This window comes from Mesoplodon densirostris, chromosome 4 (genome assembly GCF_025265405.1).
Source record: "Mesoplodon densirostris isolate mMesDen1 chromosome 4, mMesDen1 primary haplotype, whole genome shotgun sequence".
NCBI classification, from domain to species: domain Eukaryota; kingdom Metazoa; phylum Chordata; class Mammalia; order Artiodactyla; family Ziphiidae; genus Mesoplodon; species Mesoplodon densirostris.
Genome location: NC_082664.1, coordinates 86,344,055 through 86,365,248, shown reverse-complemented (window position 1 = coordinate 86,365,248; position 21,194 = coordinate 86,344,055). Strand labels below are relative to the sequence as shown.

General features: G+C 50.3%; 1 protein-coding gene and 1 long non-coding RNA gene across 2 annotated transcripts; one reads left to right on the top strand and one right to left on the bottom strand.

The window, feature by feature from the left end:
• Positions 1-9,564: 9,564 nt before the first annotated feature.
• On the bottom strand, positions 9,565-12,157 carry CHAC1 (ChaC glutathione specific gamma-glutamylcyclotransferase 1). Its single transcript, XM_060096636.1, has 3 exons — positions 11,813-12,157; positions 11,367-11,402; positions 9,565-10,688 (listed from the first exon to the last, which is right to left on the bottom strand). Exons 1-3 carry the CDS (start codon positions 12,032-12,034, stop codon positions 10,287-10,289), a joined length of 660 nt encoding a protein of 219 aa, XP_059952619.1. The 5' UTR covers positions 12,035-12,157; the 3' UTR covers positions 9,565-10,286.
• A 239-nt stretch (positions 12,158-12,396) lies between these two features.
• LOC132488452 (uncharacterized) lies at positions 12,397-15,102 on the top strand. Its single transcript, XR_009531749.1, has 2 exons — positions 12,397-12,999; positions 14,650-15,102. It is a non-coding gene; the product is annotated as an uncharacterized LOC132488452 (long non-coding RNA).
• Positions 15,103-21,194: the final 6,092 nt, after the last annotated feature.

Below are 21,194 nucleotides of genomic sequence, written 5' to 3'. Positions count from 1 at the left end.
CAAAGGTTTCATGGCAGCGTAACTGAACCTAGCAAAAAATTGGAAACAACCCAAATGGAAACAATATAGGATTGGTTGAATAAATTTTGTACATCACTATGTTGAACTATTAGGTGGCCATTAAAAATCATATCTTTAAGAATATCTAATGACAGGAAAAAATGCTCACAATTTAATCTTAGGTGAAAAAGTAGGACACAAAATAATTGATGAGGTTTATTTTTTACCTACATATGTATATATGTAGGTTTTTTAATAGAGTAGTAAGAAAGAGGAATAGAAGGAAGCAAACTTTCCTGGATGGAGGAATTATGAATGAATTTTAATTCTTTATACCATTCTGTATTTTCCAAACTTTCTACTATGATCATGTGTTATTTGATATATAATTATAACAAGCACTTTAAGAACAGAAGTGTGGGGTTTTTTTTTGGCTGAGTTGGGTCTTCTTGCTTCACGCAGGCTTTATCTAGTTGGGGCAAGAGGGGGCTACTCTTCGTTGCAGTGCGCAGGCTTCTCACTGCGGTGGCTTCTCTTGTTGCGGAGCAGGGGCTCTAGGCGCATGGGCTTCAGTAGTTGCAGAACGTTGGCTCAGTAGTTGTGACTTGCGTGCTCTAGAGCGCAGGCTCAGTAGCTGTGGCTCACGGGCTTAGTTGCTCCGTGGCATGTGGGATCTTCCCGGACCAGGGATCAAACCCGTGTCCCCTGCACTGGCAGGCGGATTATTAACCAGCATGCCACCAGGGAAGTCCAAGAAGTATGCTTTTAAGGGAAAATTAGAAAACACTCAAAAGCAAGAAGAAAGTAAGATATTTCCCACAACGAAAGCTTTCTTACAATATGTCATCTGATTTCAATTCAGTTCTCATGATAAAATGATAGCATCCCCCCAATACACCTTAATAATTTCAAGGGGACTTTAGAGAAGCTGTACTTCAGGGAAAGGCATGGGCTGGAATTTCAGACACTATGGAGAGATATTTTAAGGCAGGTATGTCTTTTCTGAGCATCAATATCTGCTCCAGTTTGCAAGCCTGGTGTTCCAGTCTGGGCCTGGGGCCAGCTTTTCCTCTGGGTAGAAAAGGGAGCACCCTGCATGGCCACCACCCAAATCAGTGCTCTTAACCTCTGAGGGGATGTCCAGAGCCTCTTTGTGCCCAGGCCTTTTCTTTTTCAGATCTGCATTTTATTAAATATTTGACTGACTTATGAATAAGTAATAAATTTGCACAGTTCAAAATCAAAAACATACAAAAGGGCATAAGAATAAAAAGTCTCTCTTCCATCCCCTCCCCTGGCCCCCAGTTCCCCTCCTGGGAGGCAAACTGTGTTGACAGTTTCTGGTAATTCCTTCCAGACATATTTCTATGCTTTTTAAATACATGATTGTATTCATACTATGTGTCTAACTTTGTATGCTTTTTTTTTCACTTACACACTGATGTTAAGGAATACTGTAAAAAGAGTAAAATGTTTTCTGAACATTAATAAATATTCTTCCTAAACATTCATAATTACTCAAATATGTCATGGAAGGGAGATGGGCCATTTGGTTTCCTATTGCTGGAAATTTTGGACGTTCTCCCCCTAAGTCCCCTGAGTCTGTCCAAATGAAACTGTCCTCCTGGGTTCAGCCAGCAATTGCATTTGGTTTGGGACCTGATTAGCCATTGGCTCCCTGGGGACACAGAGCTCAAAGGTCAGGAGGAGGCCCAGGGCCCAAGCCAGAGGGAAGAGCGGGTGGTCCCTGGCCTTCAGGAGCTGGCTGTGTGGTCCAGGCCAGCAGAGGAGATATATTTAGCTGGGTCAGATGCTGCTGGCTGTATCATGACCCAGGAGGACTGTGCTATTGCTAAACAAACCACAATGGCCTGGCTTTCAGTCAGTCCTCCTTTCTCCTCCCTTTCCCCACTTGCTGGTAGAGCAGGAGCTGTGAGAGGTGGAGGTGGGCACTGACCAGGGAGAAGGCTTATCTGGAGAGGCCACCTGCAAGGCACCCAGCAGAATTGTGTGGCCTTGTTCTCATGGCCCCACGTTTATTTTTTCTGTCATTTCCCCTCCTGCCTTTCTTCACCTACCCTCCCCAACACAGCAGAGTGGGGCAGCCCAGGGAGCACCCCCTTCCTCCTCTGCCTCCACCCCCTTTTCCCTTTCTCCCTCTACCCATCAACTTGATTTGCCTTCAGTGCTCCGCTAAGTGAATAGAGTTCATTCATACAGTCATTCAGCCAACTTCATTTATCCATTTATTTGGCCAGCAAATATTTTTTGAGGGCCTGAGATAAGCCAGGCTCAGTGCTGGGCACCAAAGACACAGCAATGAACAGGGAGGTGCTACCTCTGGCCCTCGTGGAGCTTACACTCTAGTGAGGTTAAAGATAATCCAGTAACTAATTAGGTGCTGGTGAAAAATAATAGTGTTAAACAATAACCAACATTCACCTAGTGCTTTAAAGTACATAGGGACTTCCCTGGTGGTCCAGTGGGTAATACTCCTCGCTGCCAATGCAGGGGGCCTGGGTTCGATCCCTGGTTGGGGAAGTAGATCCCGCATGCATGCCGCAACTAAGAGTCCACATGGCACAACTAAGAAGTCCACATGCCGCAACTAAGACCTGGAACAACCAAACTAACTAAATAAATAAATAATTTAAAATAAATAAAAGTATATAAGGGTCTTTCACCTGATAGCACATCTAATCCCAAGAATCTAAGAGATAGTTATGATTATCATCCCTGCTTTAAAGATGAAGAAATTGCAGCTCAGAGATATTAAATAACCTGGCCAAGGACTCACAGGGTACATGGAGCCCTGGTTCTTGAGCTCAGTCCCTCCGACTCCAAGCTCATGTCCCTCCTGAAAAAGAGGAGCCACTGGAACTGGATGGGAGCAGGTTTCTGGTGCAGCTTTTCATTTTACATTTGAGGAGACGGAGGCCCAGAGAGAAGAAAAGTGCCTTGTCTAAGACACAGGCTTAAAACAGGACTGGAACCTCTGGATCCCAGCCCAGTGCTCGTTCTTTGCATCTGAACAGCAGTTCAATGTCCTGACCAGGGTATGAAGCCCTGGCAGTTTTGGGGTGGGGGTAGTCATGGTAGGTCCGCCTCCTCCCCTCCCCTGCACCCCCCCAGCCCCACCCACCTCTGCTGCATAGTCCCTTTTGTGAGGAGAGAGCACAGAATGCCCTCCGCAGTCCCCATCCTCCCCTCGCCAGTGCCTGCTTCTTGCTGAGTGTGTGGGCTTTCGTTCAACAAACACAATGTGAGCACCTACTGTGTGAAGGCTCTGGGAAGCACCTCAAGGGCCCACAGTCCACTGGGGAGGCCAAGAAGGAACACAGTGCCATCAGATCTGCAAGATAAAAAGCAGAGATGTCAGAGGTGTGTAGCAGGGCCCCAAAGCCAGGCCTCGGTGGTCGGGTAGAGAAGGTTCAGGGAAGGCTTCCCGGAGGAGGGACATCTCAACTGAGCGCTGAAGTCTGAGTGATGAATTAGCCAGGCCAGAGCTGGCAGGGAAGAGGCTTTCAGGGTGGGGGAATGGAGGGTGCAAGACAAAGCAAGAAGTCACCCTGCACGTTGCAAGCATTTTGCAGGCTTCTGTCAGGTCCATACAAGTAGCCTGTGAGCAGGAACTTGGTCTCCCTTCCTATGGAAACCTCCACGGGTGAAGACCTACTCCTGTGGATGGATGACTCGGGTACCCCACGTGAGCAGCTTTCACCACCATGGACTCAGCATCCTCCCAGCCAGAGCCACCCTCCTGACCTGGCATGGACATGACAGCCCCAGGAGGGGCTGTGCCTGGCAGGAGTCTTTGACTGCAGCAGGGGGGAAGCCACAGGTGGGTACATTACTGTCCCCTTCTTCCCCCAGTCACCAGCACCCTCAGGTTGTTCCCAGGAGGGTCCAGCTCCCCTCCCGTGGGGACAGGGAGCACCACTCCATGAGACAGGCGCAAACAGCCCTCCAACTTAGCGCCCAGAGCAGGAAAGACTAGCAAGGGCACCGACCCTGCCCCTGACATGCCTGCCAAAGGGTGGCCCTTCCTCTGGTGTGTGTTTAGGGCCTGACCTCTCTCAGAACAACGGAGGGGCTGAGAGGGGGCAGCCCAGGGTGGGTCAGTACTGCCCCAGTCAGGCACGTGCTGGGTCTGCCCTCACCCTGGTGGCTCCCAGTCCCACATTCCTGGGCTGTGCACAGAAACATTCACTTTGAATATTAGCCCGAGGAGGCGGCTTGGCACTCTCCCTTGGTGGTGACAGGTTTCCACGGGTCCTTTCCGTCCAAGGGGAAGCGTGACATTGCGTTCAGAAGGGGTGTCTCATTAAACCCGGTTCCGCATAGGTCCCCTGAGTTCCTGTGGGGCCCCAGAGCTGGGCTACGAGCTGGGCGACATTCAGTTCCTGCCCTGGGGAAGGGGGGGCGTGCTGAGCCTAGTGGGGACAAATCTGCAAGCAGGTCACGTCAATACAATGTGCTGGGCTCAAAACAGGAGGCGGGGCGGGGGGTTGGCCACGAGGTGGGGCACCAGCCAGCCCCGGCCCAGGTCCACAGCAGCTTATGCAGGCACAAGGCCGACGCTGAGTTCAGAGGGACGTGAGAGGGTTGGGCAAAGTGGTTAGCAGAGGGTAGGAGTAGAGTAGTAGAGTAGGAGCAAAGCCTTGGTGAACCAGAATAGCCCGAGGTGGGAGGAGACAGCAGGCAGGCGGCGGGATGGAGGGGCGTGGCGGGGCGAGCGCGAGGCCGAGGCGGGAGGGGAGAGCAGGCAGGCGGCGGGATGGAGGGGCGTGGCGGGGCGAGCGCGAGGCCGAGGCGGGAGGGGAGAGCAGGCGCCGGGGCCCGAGTTGCATTTTACATTTTGTAGGAAATAAATATCCACGAGGGCACCAAACTGGGGAAGGCGGATCACTTTGGAGGGCATGACTGTCGTCCAGGGAAAGAGGGTGAGCATTAGGGCGGGGGAGGTAGGACGGGACAGGGAGCCCCAAGGTCCGGTAAGACAGCGGAACGCCTGAAGGTTTGAGGAAGGAGACTGGGCCCACGTTTAAGGTTTGGTGAGGGGGGCGCTCACTCCGGGCTCTACCTTCCTGGGGGGCGGGAAGGACCGGGGAGCCGCCGAGCCGGAGGGGCGCCTGCGGGGCAGGGTCCCCGGATGAAGCGGGAGGGGCGGGCACAGCAGTGGGAGGGCGCGGACGCGTGCGGTGCCCTCTCCTTGGAGGGGTTGGGCCGGTGACAGGAGAGCGGCGCGGTGGCGGAGCCTTCAGGGTGTGTCCGCTCTCCCTCACAGCCCAGGGAAATGCCCCGGACCGGCCTGAACCGGGAAGGGCAGGCCTGGCGGGACTCTCCAAAGGCACCCGGGAAGGGCAGAGGAGAGCGGCCTCCACGGGCCCCTGGGCAGGGGTTGAGGGTCCAGGAACAGGGCAAGGAGGGCAGAGGGCAGGTGTGGTCCGGGGCTTTGGTCAGCCTCTTCTGACAGGCGCCAGATAAAGCAATCCTGCTTGGGGACTTCCCTGGCCCTCTTCCCTGGCGGTCCAGTGGTAAAGACTCCACGCTTCTACCGCAGGGGTCAGGGGTTCGATCCCTGGTCGGGGAACTGAGACCCTGCATGACGCATGGTGCAGCCAAAAAAAAAAAAGACAATCCTGCTCGGTCCCAGTTTCCACAGACACCATGCCATTTAAACACTCCAAACCTCGAGGCTTTTGAGAGTGAAAGTAATAATTACCTCAGGACAACAGGAGTAAACTAGGCCCATCCTGGGCACACTGGGATATATGGTCACCCTAGCTGTGGGGCAGGAGGCTGGCCCTCCTGCTTTGACCCTGGCCCTCAGGGACACTCTCCTTGTGACAGGGCCCCCCCAACCTGGCCCTGGAGCACCCTGACCCTCCTCAGAGCCAGGCCTGGGGAAAGACAGGGTCTCCCCCTTTTGAGGTCCATCTCCCCACACCCTTTGGTTCTCTGCCACCACTGTCTTCAGGGAACGACAGCCCTCAGAGGAACGTGGTCCTTCCTGGAACCCAGTGGGGGGCAACCTGGAGAACCCCTAAGAGCCTGTCAGCCCTAGAAAGGTGCTCAGAGGCCGGAGTTGTGTTTGCCCACATGCCCCTGAACTGCTTATGCCCCCTCTCGGCAAAACCCTGGGGTTCCCTAGTCTCCTCCCTCCTGCCTGTCCCCCGTTTTCAACTGGCTGCCAGGCGATGTCCCCATGTTCCCTGCTCCTGCTTTTAGTTCATGCCTCCCCAGCACCTGCCCATCTTGCAGCTTTCCCCTGCCACCAGCACAAGCCTCCTTAAGCCCAGACCTGAACACAACACTTGTCTGCTTGACAGGCAGACAAAACAAAAAGAACAAAAACAAACAAAGACCCCTTTGTGGGAGGAAAAACACATGAAAAAATTAAAACATGACCACAGAACTCAACTTCCCTACAAGATAAAGTCTAACACTTCCTCCAAGAACTGACTCCAAGTGTACAATGGAGTTTTCCAGAACTATATGTGAATTTGCAACAGAAGGAATGCAGGAACAGCTGAGAATCCAACTGCTTCTATTAAAGTCAGACATTAAAAATATAAAACAGGGGCTTCCCTGGTGGCGCAGTGGTTGAGAGTCTGCCTGCCGATGCAGGGGACACGGGTTTGTGCCCCGGTCTGGGAGGATCCCACATGCCGCGGAGCGGCTGGGCCCGTGAGCCATGGCTGCTGAGCCCACGCGTCCGGAGCCTGTGCTCTGCAATGGGAGAGGCCACAACAGTGAGAGGCCCACGTACCGCTAAATAAATAAATAAAATAAAACAGTGCCACTCCTTTCACTAAATTTGTTCTGGAAAATAGAATCATTTTTCCTTTAAAATAGGTTTACATATAATGGATTTATTTTTTAAATTTAATTGATAAATATGTTTTAAACTTCTCAATTCCTAATACACTAAATGCTGTCAATCGCTATATCACACATCAACAAAAGCTCTTGGGGTCCTGAGTCTCCTACATCCTCCCCACACCTTCAGTTACCCCTTGGCTTCTCTCTCCTCTTAGCAGCCAACTTTCTTGAGAGCTACTTTCCTCCCACTAGCTTCTCAGCCCTACCTTGTGGTTTCCCACCACTGATCCTGAAACTGCTCTCACTGAGACCACTGAGGACCGCCTGGCGTTTCATCCAGTGGACACTCCTGTGTCCTCGTTTTCCTTAGCATCTCAGCAGCGTGACCCTGGCTCTCAGAAAACCACGCTCTCCTGTTTCTCCTCCTGCCTCTCCAGCTGCTTGTTCCCAACTCTTCTTTTTTTTTTTTTTAAAGAAGATGTTGGGGGTAGGAATTTATTTATTTATTTATTTTTGCTGTGTTGGGTCTCTGTTTCTGTGCGAGGGTTTTCTCTAGTTGTGGCAAGCGGGGGCCACTCTTCATCACGGTGCGCGAGCCTCTCACTATCATGGCCTCTCTTGTTGCGGAGCACAGGCTCCAGACGCGCAGGCTCAGTAGTTGTGGCTCACGGGCCTAGTTGCTCCGCGGCATGAACCCGCGTCCCCTGCATCGGCAGGTGGACTCTCAACCACTGCGCCACAAGGGAAGCCCCAGTATTTCTTTTTTTTTTTTCTTTTCTTTTTTTTTTTTTTTGCTGTACACGGGCCTCTCACTGTTGTGGCCTCTCCCGTTGCGGAGCACAGGCTCCAGACACACAGGCTCAGCGGCCATGGCTCACGGGCCCAGCCGCTCCGCGGCATGTGGGATCTTCCCGGACCGGGACACGAACCCGTATCCCCTGCATCGGCAGGCAGATTCTCAACCACTGCGCCACCAGGGAAGCCCCCCAGTATTCCTTTTTAAGCAGTCTCTTCCCCACTCAGAATCCACAGGGGCCCCCAGCGACCCAGGAGGAATGCCTCCTCCACAGCACAGCTCACCAGAGCAGCCAGCAGGATGAGGTCCTGCCACCTGTCCCGCCCCATATCCCCTTCCCCATGCCACTCTGTCCCAGCTGGTCTGATCTTGCACCCCCCCTCTGGTACAAGTTGTTCCGTGCCTCTGATCACTAGAGACCCCCTCTCAGCCCCATCATTCCCTCCCCTGGAAAGCCTACCCTGACCTCCCTCAACCCCTCAGGGTTAAGAGCCCTTTCTAAGCTGAGTGCCCTATTCCCACCATGACACTTTTCATGCTGAATGGTCACAATTCAAAGTTCCTTGAGGAGGAGGATTTCTTCTCTGCTCTATCCCCAGTGCCTAGATCAGTGCCTGGCATGTAGCAGCAGCTTAGTAAATACCTGCTGAATGAATGGCTGGAAGTATGCGAGCCCATGTGCAGCTGGCAAGCAAACTTCCGAACCCCCAGCGCCATTCATATAGAGCATGGCTCTGCTCTGAGCACCCAGACTGGCTGTCTGGTCCTACCCTGGCATAGAAGGTGGCTGTCCAGGGCTCCCTGCCACCCGCTGCCTCCTCTGGGTGTGTTGTCCTAACCGAGCTCCCAGAAGAACCTGGCTGGACTCCACACTTTTCCCATCAATAGCCAAGACATGAGGCTGCCAACACATGGGCATCCTCCCCAGGCACAAGGGCCACCCAGCTTGGTCGGAGCTGACCCTGCTGGGGACACCCAGGGCACCAGCCACAACAAGAGGGGCAGCAACACATAGCACACAGCATCCCAGTGTAAACTGAGTCTCAGAGGCTGGATCTTTTTCTAGAGGTCACTGGGCAAGTGAGGGATGGGCTGGATTGGAGCCAGGCTCTACTGCTGCAAAAGCCTTGTCTGGGCCCTGCACCCATTCTTCAGGTCCAGGAGTAAAGGCTGAATCCACTGAGGGGCCACTCCCATTTGAGGAGCCCAGGGCCAGACTGAGACTTTGGGGGCTGGCATTTGCACCTGGAGGGCCAGGTTGAGGGAAGAGTAGCCAGGGGCAGGCAGATGGTGAACAAGCAGTAATCCAGAGGGTGCCCGGCAACTTATCCCTTCATGGGCTTGAGTCCTGGTGGGTCAGGGTAACAGAGAAGGCACAGCCCACACCACAGGCACAGGAGGCAAGAATGAGCACCTGGACCTCGGAAGTCAAAGGGCCACCAGGTCCTCCAGGCCTGCACTGTCAGCATGGTCTCACAAGTTGTCATCACCTCACCCTTTAAGCTCCTTTAACCCACATGGCTCCTTTAGCAGGAAGCCAGAGGTCTAGCCTCACTGTCAGGAAGAGGCAGCTGCTGACCCTGCAACTGGAGGAAGACCTGGTCTGAACTGCAAGCCCGGCAGCCCCTTCAAGGCAGCTGGGAGGAGACACAGGGTACCAAGTCGGTGGCAAGGACTCCTCCTCACAGGCCTGCCAAGTAGAGCTGCCCAGGCTGAATTTGCCTGCCTCAGCGGGGGCATTCTTTGTGTGCACTAAGACGTGAATCGTGATCACAGGAGCGATGTAACCTGGTAGTTCTGCCTGCTCAGCTGCCCCCTCTCTGGGACAGAGGCATGGGGATGAAGAGGGAGCCCTTTCCCCTCTTATAAGCCTTCCAGGGCTTCAGCACCTCACTCACCCCAAACCCCCATCTGAAGAAAGAACCACATTCCAGCACAGCACCGATAATGAGATCAGTTTATGGATTATAGTATGGGACAGACTGGGAAGGTGCCAGGGCCTATACCGATGAGCTTCCCACAAATAGACCGACAGACAGACAGGAGTGGCCCAGACAGACAGACAGAAGGACAGGGAAACAAAGCCAAATGGGTAAGAGGCCTAGGCCCAGCCTCAGCAGCTGTGTCTGGCCTCCACATCCAGCTCTGCCCTGGGGACCTGGGGGATGAGCAGGGCCGGCAAGGGCCTCAGTTCTTGTAGGGCCTCCTCTCCTCACTCCCTCCTACCCTCACCAGCAAGCTGGGACCTTTGGCGGGTGTTGTTTCTGGGGCTAGGGAATGGTTGGTCTGGAGTGGGGGGCAGTGGGTCAAGGCTCTTGGAGGCTCCCTGGGGAGGTGGAGGCCTGGGTAGTATGGGGATAGCAGCAGCACTGGGGGGAATCTGGTCAGGCACCAGGCGCCTGGGGTGGGGCACCGCTCAGCAGGGCCCCTATATCTAGGGCAGGCCCCCCACCCTGCCCACCACACCAACATGGTGCAATAAATAAAGTTTCAAGTAGTAAGTCAGTGTCAGGTAGGAGATCTGGGGGCTGGCGGACAGGCAGGGGCTTAAGAGAGGCCCCTGTTGGCCCACCAAGTCTTCTCAGTGGGCTCCAGCTATATCAAGTCTGTCTGTGTGCACTGGAGTGGGGACCTGGCCCCTGTGTCCGTGTAGGGGCTCAGCCCCTCAGACCAGTGCCAAAGCCTGCTCAGTGGGGCAGAAGCAGGGCAGCATGGTGCCTACAGCATCCACGATGGCTGCTAGGTGCTCATCCTGTGCCTGGGGCCCACAGAGCTGCATGAAGTCTGCCAGGCGCAGCAAGTACTCAAGGTTGTGGCCAGAGAAGCCTCGGCAGGCCAGGATCTGCGTAGCGATGGCCTCCTCAGGCGCAGGGCCCAGGTAACCAGGGTTCTGCGGGGTGGCCACGTAGGCCAATGCCTTGAGTGGTTGGTCAGGGGTATCTTGAGGGTAGAAGGTGACCTCCTTGGTATCATAGCTGCCAAGCACTGCCTCCCGCACATTCAGGTACTTCAGGGCCTCATTCACCTGCTCACCTTGCACCTGGTACGCCACACCCCAAGTGCAGCCCTAGGAGAAAACATGGGCACTGGGGTCAGTCACACAGCTGCTTCTGGTCCCACCCCAGTACTGTGCTTGTAAGGGAGGTGGGCAGAGCGCTGATGAGCCCTCTAGTAGAGATATATCAAGCCCTCATCCTCCCTAAACACGGGTTGATAAGGTGGTCTAGCCCCAGAAAGAACAGAAATCCTATTCAGAGTATGGTCTGAGAAACAATGGCATCACCTGTAAGCTTGTTAGGAATGAGTTTCAGGCCACTCTAAATCTTATTAAAATCTGTATTTTAACAAGATCCTCAGGTGATTCTTATGAGAAGCACTTAGCTAGACCCACCCTTCCCCTCAGCCAGCGGGGCATCTAATCTAGCCTGCAGCCAAGGATCCACAAGCTCTGTCTGTCTGCACCCCTCCATGCTGGGTCTCTTTCTTTTTTTTTTTTTTTTTTTTTTTTTTTTTTTTTTTTTTTTGCTGTACGCGGGCCTCTCACTGCTGTGGCCTCTCCCGTTGCGGAGCACAGGCTCCGGACACACAGGCTCCGCGGCCATGGCTCACGGGCCCAGCCGCTCCGCGGCATGTGGGATCTTCCGGGATCGGGGCACGAACCCGTGTCCCCTGCATCGGCAGGCGGACTCTCAACCACTGCGCCACCAGGGAAGCCCTGGGTCTCTTTCTTGACTCTGGCACTTACCTCACGATCTTCAAGGAGGGTCACCACACGACCAGGCTGAGGAGGGAAGAGAGATTTTGAAAAAAAAAACAAATTAGAAATGAGCTCTGCCATCATTGGTAGAGAAAACTCTTAGTAACCCTTCTGTCCCAGGCCTCAGGGAGCCCCACTCATCCAGGGGGATGATGCATAGATGTAACAAAAGTAGACACATGGCAGTGGCCCAGACTGATAATCAGAAATATTCATCAACACGGTGATCCACAGGATCAGCCTATAGCCATCACACAGTGACCCACTGGGCACACAAATTTAAGCCAAAATATGTAAGCAAGGTTTACATATTTCCCCCATCGGGACGGAGTCACCGTCTGCCCAGATAGACCCTGACATTCCAGGGCACCAGCGCGGTGCCCACTATCCTGTCCCCACCCCCGTCATTCACCCGGGCATGGGCAGATGCTCACCATCTTGTCGCTGCCCCGATGGAAGGTGTCTCCCTGCCAGAAGCGGCGGCTGTAGCCGCGCACGAAGCCCACACGGCTGTCGCTGTAGGCGAAGTCGGGCCTCCACACCAGGGAGCCGTACCCGAAAATCCACAACGCTTGGGAGTCGCAGTCGTCCTGGGGGTGCTGCGAGGGGGGCGGTGAGGCGGGCGGGGTGTTCTGAGCTGCAGACTCCTGCTTCATGGTGCCGGACACAGGGTCGGGCCCGGGCGGCCTCCAGGGCTTGTCTCCGGCGCGGGCACGGAAGGACCACGGACGTACCCACCTAGCCTGGCACCGCTTGGCTGCTCAGCTGCGCTGCCCGGTCCGAGGTCCCCTTTAAATCCTCCGGCCGGGAAGCCCCACCCACCGCGGCCAGCAGCCGCGGTTAGTGGGGCGGGGCAAATTCCCTTTTGGCCAATCACCTTAGGATTGTGCTGCCAGGTTAACCGCGCCGCCCCCTGAATGGGTAACTGCGCGTCCTGCGCTAGCCCAGCGCGCCCGCTGATTGGTTCGGCTCCACCTCTGTGGCAAACCTGGCAGGAGTGATGCAACGGCTGGGGAAGTTTCCCCAGCTCAGGCGTGCAGCAAGGACGCCCCAGATTGCGTCAGGCGGCCGGCTGTGGGCACGGACGAGGGCACCGGTCGTCTCCCCATCAGCCCCTTTACGGCTTGCCTTCAAGAACCATGGCGGGCCGGCCCCAGGAGGGTGTCTCTCAAGCAGTCCTGCCAGTGCACCTGGCCGAGTCACTGCCACCCCAGGCAGCACGGATTCTTTACCAGGTCCAGTGCAGAACACGTCCAGAAGGAGGGCTCTGGGCGGCGTAAATGCCCGTTTCTAGGGTTTCGCCTGGGAGCACATACTCTGGAGAAGCGTCCGAGGCACCTCCGCCTTCCGCACAGGTGCCTCACGCTGTTGGCGCGCGTGAGCAAATGGAGAAACTGAGTCACGGGGCTGACGAGGTGTTCTGCGGAAGCTGAGAGACTGAGTCAGACCGGGCGTTCAGAGCTTGCGAGTCACGTGAGGGCTACGCCCCAGGCCAGGTGTGGGACTTGCTGAACCCAAATAGGCTCCGGGAAAAGCCGGTCAGAGCGCTTGGAACTGCCGTTGTCACTTTGGCAGTGGTGTCTCGACGTGCGGAGAGAAGCCATAAAGACAGGAAAGTCAGGTCAGTCCTGCCCCAAGGCGATGGGTTTAGTTCTGTCCGATCAGGAGAGTGTTGCAACAATGGTTGGATTGATCTTAGGCACCGAGGTTCTGGGAGTGGAGGGCAAGGAGGGCCCAATTAAGGCCCCCCAGAGGGCTGTGAGCAGCTACCGGCCTTCGCCCTTGGCTACTGGCTTCCCAACCCACAGAAGGTCCGCAGGTCGCCTGGGGTTGACCCCCTAAGCAGCGGCCAGGGGAAAGGGAAACAGAGGCAGCAGAAGGCCTGCACCTCGAAGAACTGGCTCCGAGGGACTGCTGCTGAGGTCAGGGGACTGCTGATGAGGAACAGGGAGAGCCCTCTGGCAGGGAAAAGGGGCAGTATTGCTTCTCATTCGATTCTAATTAGATATTTAAACTAAAAATTATCTGCACACTTAAAGTAATCATTCCAAAGGTGCCTAAGATATAATCTCCAGTAGGAATGTTTCACTATGTTGTGTATAGTATGAAGCTAGATCTTTAAAAACAAGTTATACAATAATATTAGTAAAAGAAATAATATGGAATAATATACATAAACTGTTAGCAGAGCCTGTCACCAGAGGAGGACTTTCCATATTAAATGTAAATATTTATGGAAAAGTTTGGGTTTTTTACAAGGAGCGTGAATTACTTTCCCCACTGGAAAAAATTACAGGCAAATGGTTGTTTCTGGTTATTCCTTTCTCCTTCCCTCCATTCCCCATGTTCACTCTCCCCTCTTCTCCTCTCTCTATCCTGTCTCCTTTAGTCCACCTCCTTTGCTGCTTAGGGAAAATATCCCCCCTCCATCTACCACCTTTGAGAGTGGGGTGGGAGGTGAGAAACTGGTACTAACACATTGCTGAAAGTATCTGAATTGGCACAAACAACCCTTTGAAAAAGCAGCTTGGTGATACAAATCAAGAATCATAAAATGTCCCTGCCCTTTGACCCAATACTTCCACTCCATGAAATTATTCAAAATATGGGAAAAGCCATATTCCTCAAGGTTTTTCAATGCATTGTTAGTTATTATAGCTAAAACAAAAGAAGAAAAGCTACTTAAATAACCAAAAACAGCTAAATGTTTAAGTAAATTATCCACGTGGTGGAGAAGTACACACACATGTATACACGACTTGAAAATCCTGCAATAAATGATTAGTTACATAAATTTGATATAGACATAAAATTAAATCTGTGCAGTCATTAGAAACAATTATGTATGACTATACTTATTGACTTGGAAACCTATCTACGATGCATATATAATTATGTGAAAAACAGGTTATAAAATAACCTAAAATAACTTTTTAAACTTAAAAAGTATATATGTGTTTATTTCCAAAAAAAAAATCTAGAAGAACACATAAAAAGGCTCAGTGATTATCTCTGAGTAGTAGGACTACTGAGATTTGCACTTTCTTTTTTATACCAATTGAGACTGGGAATTTTTTAAGAGAACATAAACCACTTATATTTAGGAAAAACAGGTTACAGTAAAAATCCATTAGGAAAACAATGTAGTGAACATGCTTGTGATTGCATAGTAAGACAAAAATGCAAAACAGGAACTATCACACGCATTATAATTAAAACGATTGGGATTTCCCTGGTAGCACAGTAGTTAAGAATCCGCCTGCCAATGCAGGGTACACGAGTTCAAGCCCTGGTCCGGGAAGATCCCACATGCTGTGGAGTAGCTGAGCCCGTGCACCGCAACTACTGAGCCTGCGTTCTGGAGCCCGCGAGCCACAACTGCTGAGCCTGTGTGCCGCAACTACTGAAGCCCAAGCGCCTAGAGCCTGTGCTCTGTGATGAGAGAAGACACCACAACGAGAAGCACGCACACCGCAACGAAGAGTAACCCCCACTCGCGACAACTAGAGAAAAGCCCTCGTGCAGCAATGAAGACCCAATGCAGCCATAAATAAATAAATAAATAATTTAAAAAAAAAACGATTAAAACAACAAAAACAAGATTCATGAGGAAAAAGATGGGGCATCATATACTAATGATAGATGGATTGGGGTATGGTGATTCTTTTCTCTATTTTCAAGGCTTATGAAATGTAATTTTTAACAATAAAGAGTTACTTTTAAAGAGTAGTTAATGGTTCTTGGTGGCTCAGGGGCAGATAGCATATCAGAATCACCTGGGCAACATCTTCAAGATGCCCATTCTCTGACTTCCTCCCAACTAGACCAAAGCCCCAGGTTTAAATAACTCCTTTGGTGAGGTCATCAGTAACCAGCTCTTGCTCCAGGCAGAGTCAGGCACTCCTTCCTCTGTGCTCCCAGACCCCTTACCTCACTTCTGTCCCTTCCCCTTCATGCTTATAACAGAAACATTTATTATCGAGTGCTTACCATGAGCTAGGCAGTTTGCTAAGTGCTTTTACATCCATTCTAATTATAAACTTCTCCGCTGCTTTGTGAGGTAAATATCATTTCACAGATGAGCAGACTGGAACAAAGGAAATTTAGGTAACCTGCCACAGTGACGTAGCAGCAAGTTGTATAGCCTGGGGCCCAAGGCAGGTAGTCCAACCCCAGAGCCTCCTTGTTGATGAGCATTTGACATCCTACCTCCCACAAAGTTGAGAGCTCCCAGAGAGCAGACTTCATCTTTGAAGGCCCAGGGGAACCAACACAGTCCTGGCTCATGGAAGGTTCTCTGCAAAGATAGGTAGAAGAAGTAAAGCTCTTGAAAAAGGCCAGGGCACCCTGGGGTTCAGAGGAGGAGGAATCCTGCGAGACAAGGGCTCAAACTTGACCCTCTCAAAATAGGAATCTGCACAAAAGTTGGCCCTGAGGTCTTGGCCACCTTCCCAGGAACTTCTCACCCGTTCCCATTCCTTGCTTATCCTTGCCAACATCTATCTCCTTCCCTCCCAGTGGGACACTCCCAGACAGTAAACCACCCACCTCAGCCAGTTCCTCTCCAACATCATTTCCTCCTAAAATCCCCTCAGGGAGGGGCTGCAGATGTCATGCCCACAGAGGTACCAGCTCACAAGAGGTGATGAGAGAGTATCATTTCCATCTTGCAGAGTTGCACATGATTTGCACATGATGTACACATGGCGTCTTCCTTCAGTGAAACTTTCCCAAATTAATCTTTCCTATTGTTCCTTCAGGTGGTCACTTCTAATTTCCTTATGATCTGTTCCTCCTCCTCATTCCAGTCACTGTAATCAACTCCTGGTGTTAGTGGGAACCACTGTCTGAAACAAGGGAAGGGTGCATTTTAGGAGCCAGGGGATCATGCGAATTTTTTTTTTTTTTTTTTTTTCGGTACGCAGGCCTCTCATTGCTGTGGCCTCTCCCGTTGCGGAGCACAGGCTCCGGACGCGCAGGCTCAGCGGCCATGGCTCACAGGCCCAGCCGCTCCGCGGCATGTGGGATCCTCCCGGACCGAGGCACGAACCCACGTCCCCTGCATCGGCAGGCGGACTCTCAACCACTGCGCCACCAGGGAAGCCCGATCATGCGAATTTATTAAGCTAAATGATGAAGTTGCTTCATGAAGCTGTTGATTCCAGAGGGATGAAAACCTTCTCAGACATGGGCTCTAAGCCCAGCTTGTCCAGATTTGAGCCTAGTTCCACCATATACCATCTGGGTGACCCCAGGCACCCTGTCTCTGGTCCTCAGTTTTCTTAACTGTCAAATTGGGAATAACAGTACCTACTTTGTAGGTTCTGATGAGGATTGAAGGAAATAAAACCTTAGCCAGCACCTGGCATGTGTGAGCACTCAATACATGTTGCTCCATATTATTTTTACTCCAAATTTTTCACTTTCCTTTCTATCCAGGGTATTACCATGGTCTATGGTGATATGGTGATTTATAATAAGTACATATTTGGGTTTTGTTATATCATTTTTAATAAGCAGGTAATCTAGTAGTAAACTGTGTTCCTGAGTTCTGTGATCCACTCTAGCAAATTAATCTAACCCAAAGAGAGGGTCATAGGAACCTGTGATCTACAGCCATTCGGTTGGAAGGACAGGTAACACCTGGACTTGCAATCGGCATCTGAAGTGGGGGCAGTCTTGTGGGACTGATCTGTGGGATCTGATCCTATCTCCAGGCAGATAGTGCCAGGCTTGAGTTAAATTGTAGGACACCCAGCTGGTGTTGCAGAATTGCTTGCGGTGTGGAAAAACCCCAGGTCTGGTGTCAGAAATGAAGTAGTGCTGGTAGGGGATTGAGAGTGGAGGAGATGCACAGAAGAGCGTGTTTTCCTTTGCCTGACTTCTCAGTCTGACACAGCTCAGAAGAACTGAGTGGGTCAGGAAAGTGACCAGGGTATTTTTTTTTTTAGTATTAAACATTTTATTCAATTTCTTTTTTAAATATTTATTTATTTATTTTTGGCTGCATTGGGTCTTAGTCGCAGCACGCGGGGTCTTTCGTTGCGGCATGTGGGCTTCTCTCTAGTTGTGGCTTGAGTGCTCAGTAGTTGCTGCATGTGGGCTCAGTTGCCTGGCAGCATGTGGGATCTGAGTTCCCGGACCAGGGATCAAACTCGCATCCCCTGCATTGGCAGGCAGATTCTTAACCACTAGACCACCAGGGAAGTCCCCCAGGGTAAGTATTTTTGATTCAGTAGTGGAAGCCTCCAGCTCTCTCACCCTCCATTCTTACCATACAATTCACAGATTGTACCAGCAAATAGGATGTTAAATGAGAGTTTTTAAAAGGCAGAATAGGTGATAGTATGCCCCAAGCACACTATTTTTTAAATTGAAGTATAGTTAAGTTGCAATATTGTATTAGTTTCAGGCATACAACAGTGATTCAGTTTTATTTATGTATATATATATATCAGATTATTTTCCATTATAGGTTATTACAAGATACTGAATATAGTTCCTTGTGCTATACAGTAAATCCTTGTTGGTTACCTATTTTATGTATAGTAGTTTGTATCTTTTAATCTCATACTCCTAATTTCTCTTCTTTCCCCTTAGGTAACCATAAGTTTATTTTCTATGTCTGTGAGTCTGTTTCTGTTTTGTATATAGATTCATTTATATTATTTTTATATTCCACATATAAGTGATATCATATAATATGTCTTTCTCTATCTGACTTACTTAGTATGATAATCTCTAGGTGCATCCATGTTGCTGCAAATGGCAATATTTCATTCTCTTTATGGCTATTATGCCATTGTGTTATATATATGTATATATCTCACATCTTCTTAAACCAGTTGTCTGTTGATGAGCACTTGGGTTGTTTCCATGTCTTAGCTATTATAAATAGAGCTGCTATGAACATTGGAGTGCATGTATCATTTTGAATTACAGTTTTCGTTTTTTCCGGATATATGCCCAGGAGTGGGATTGCTGGATCATATGGTAGCTCTATTTTTAGTTTTTTAAGGAACTTCCATACTGCTTTCCATAGTGGTTGCACCAATTTACATTGCCACCCACAGTGTAGGAGGGTTTCCTTTGCTCCACACCCTCTCCAGCATTTATTTGTAGACTTTTTGATGATGGCCATTCTGACCAGTGTGAGGTGATACCTCATTGTGGTTTTGATTTGCATTTCTCTAATAATTAGTGATGTTGAGCATCTTTTCATGTGCTTGTTGGCCATCTGTATATCTTCTTTAGAAAAATGTCTATTTAGGTCTTCTGCCCATTTATTGTTTGGGTGGTTTGGTTTCTTGATATCGTGTTATATGAGCTGTTTGTATATTTTGGATATTAACCCTTTGTCCGTTGCACTGTTTGCAAATATTTCTTCCCATTCCATAGGTTGTCTTTTTGTTTTGTTGATGGTTTCCTTTGCTGTGCAAAAGCTTTTTATAATTTTTTGTTGTTTTTTTTTTGGCTGTGTTGGGTCTTTGGTGCTGTGCACAGGCTTTCCCTAGTTGCGGTGAGCAGGGGCTACTCTTCCTTGCAGTGCATGGGCTTCTCATTGTGGTGGCTTCTCTTGTTGCAGAGCACGGGCTCTAGGCTCATGGGCTTCAGTAGTTGTGGCATGCAGGCTTCAGTAGTTGTGGTTCACGGGCTCTAGAGTGCAGGCTCAGTAGTTGTGGAGCACGGGCTTAGTTGCTCTGCGGCATGTGGGATCTTCCCAGACCAGGGATCGAACCCGTGTCCCCTGCACTGGCAGGCAGATTCTTAACCACTACGCCACCAGGGAAGTCCCTGCAAAAGCTTTTAAGTTTGATTAGGTCCCATTTGTTTATGTTTGCTTTTATTTCTTTTGCCTTTGGAGACTTGATCTAAGAAAACATTGCTATCATTTATGTCTGAGAATGTTTTGCCTATGTTCTCTTCTAGTTTTATGATGCCATGTTTTATATTTAGGTCTTTAAACCATTTTGAGTTTATTTTTGTATATGATGTGAAGGAGTATTCTAATTTCATTGATTTTTTTAAAAAATATTTATTTATTTGGCTGCATCAGGTCTTAATTGTGGGATCTTCATTGCGGCACACGGGCTTCTCTCTAGTCATGGCACGCAGGCTCCAGAGCACATGGGCTCAGTAGTTGTGGCATGTGGGCTCTCTAGTTGTGGTGCATGGGCTCTAGAGCATGCAGGCTTAGTTGCTCCGTGGCATGTGGGATCTTAGTTCCCCAACCAGAGATTGAACCTGCATTCCCTGCATTGGAAGATGGATACTTAACCACTGGACCACCAGGGAAGTCCCTAATTTCATTGATTTATATGTAGTTGTCCAGCCTTCCCAACACCACTCACTGAAGAGACTGTCTTTTCTCCAGTGTATATTCTTGCCTCCTTTGTCATACATTAATTGACCATAGGTGTGTGGGTTTATTTCTGGGCCTTCTTTTCTGTTCCACTGATCTACATGTCTGTTTTTGTGCCAATACCACGCTGTTTTGATTACCGTAGCTTTGTAATATTGTTTGAAGTCTGGGAGGGTTATGCCTCCAGCTTTGTTCTTTTTCCTCAGGATTGCTTTGGCAATTCTGGGTCTTTTGTGATTCCATATAAATTTTAGTATTATTTGTTCTAGTTCTGTGAAAAATGTTATTTTGATAGGGACTGCATTAAATCTGTAGATTGCTTTGGGTAGTATGGCCATTTTAACAATATTAATTCTTCCAATCCAAGAGCACAGGATATCTTTCCATTTCTTTGAATCATCTTCAATTTCCTTTATCAGTGTTTTATAGTTTTCAGCATATAGGTCTTTCACCTCCTTAGTTAAGTTGATTCCTAGGTATTTTTTTTAAGTACCTTATTTTTTTTTTTTTTTGGCTGTGTTGGGTCTTCGTTGTTGTGCACAGGCTTTCTCTAGTTGCAGCGAGCGGGGGCTACTCTTCATTGCGGTGCGTGGACTTCTCACTGCAATGGCTTCTCTTGTTGCGGAACATAGGCTCTAGGTGCGTGGGCTTCAGTAGTTGTGGCACACGGGCTTAGTTGTTCCGTGGCATGTGGGATCTTCCCAGAACCTGTATCCCCTGCATTGGCAGGCGGATTCTTAACCGCTGCACCACCAGGGAAGTCCAATTCCTAGGTATTTTTTTGACACAATTTTAAAGAGGATTTTTTTTAACTTTCCCTTTCTGATATTTCATTGTTAGTGTAAAGAAATCCAAGCACACTATTAATAGAATAGTTGCTTGAGCAAAGAGAGGGATTTTCTTTGTATGCTTGGGGGGCTGCTAAAATAAACAAATAAATAAAACAATCCCCATCTATGAGGGACTATATCTCCGGCAAACCACTGAGGTCCTTGGCCCATGTGCAAAAGGGACATAGGTCTCACCAGTTCTCTGGCAAAAGTATGGGAAGGAGTAGCTGAATGCCTTGATACAGTCCACCTCAGAAGAGGGAGAGAAGAGAAGACAACTGCTCTGCTGGTTATACCAATTGAATCCAGAGCCAAGGTGGGGAAGACTACTTGGTCCCCTGCCCACAAAAGCAGGGACTGTAAGGGTTCACTCACGTCCTGGCAGAGGGGTGCATGGTATAGTGGGAAAATCTGGCTCCTTGCCCATTTCTAGTTGCCGAGGAGGGAGGAAGACACAGCTGACCTCAGGCCTGGTCCTGGAAGGCGAGGGACCAGGGTTCCAACAGAACATTGGGATGGTGGGGCCCCTCTCCCAATTCCAGGGAGAAAGAAAGGCGTAGTCTGTGGGGGCAGGAAGTGGCTGGCTCAGGGCTGAGAACTGCAGTGGGGAGCACTTCAGTGGAG

Bases quoted from the DNA above. Each gene is read 5' to 3' on its own strand.
- CHAC1 (XM_060096636.1), bottom strand. From the start codon at position 12,034: ATGAAGCAGGAGTCTGCAGCTCAGAACACCCCGCCCGCCTCACCGCCC. The intron at 11,403-11,812 runs GTGAGCATCTGC...TTCCCTCCTCAG, and splicing joins ATCGGGGCAGCGACAAGATG to CCTGGTCGTGTGGTGACCCT. The intron at 10,689-11,366 runs GTAAGTGCCAGA...GTTTTCTCCTAG, and splicing joins CCCTCCTTGAAGATCGTGAG to GGCTGCACTTGGGGTGTGGC.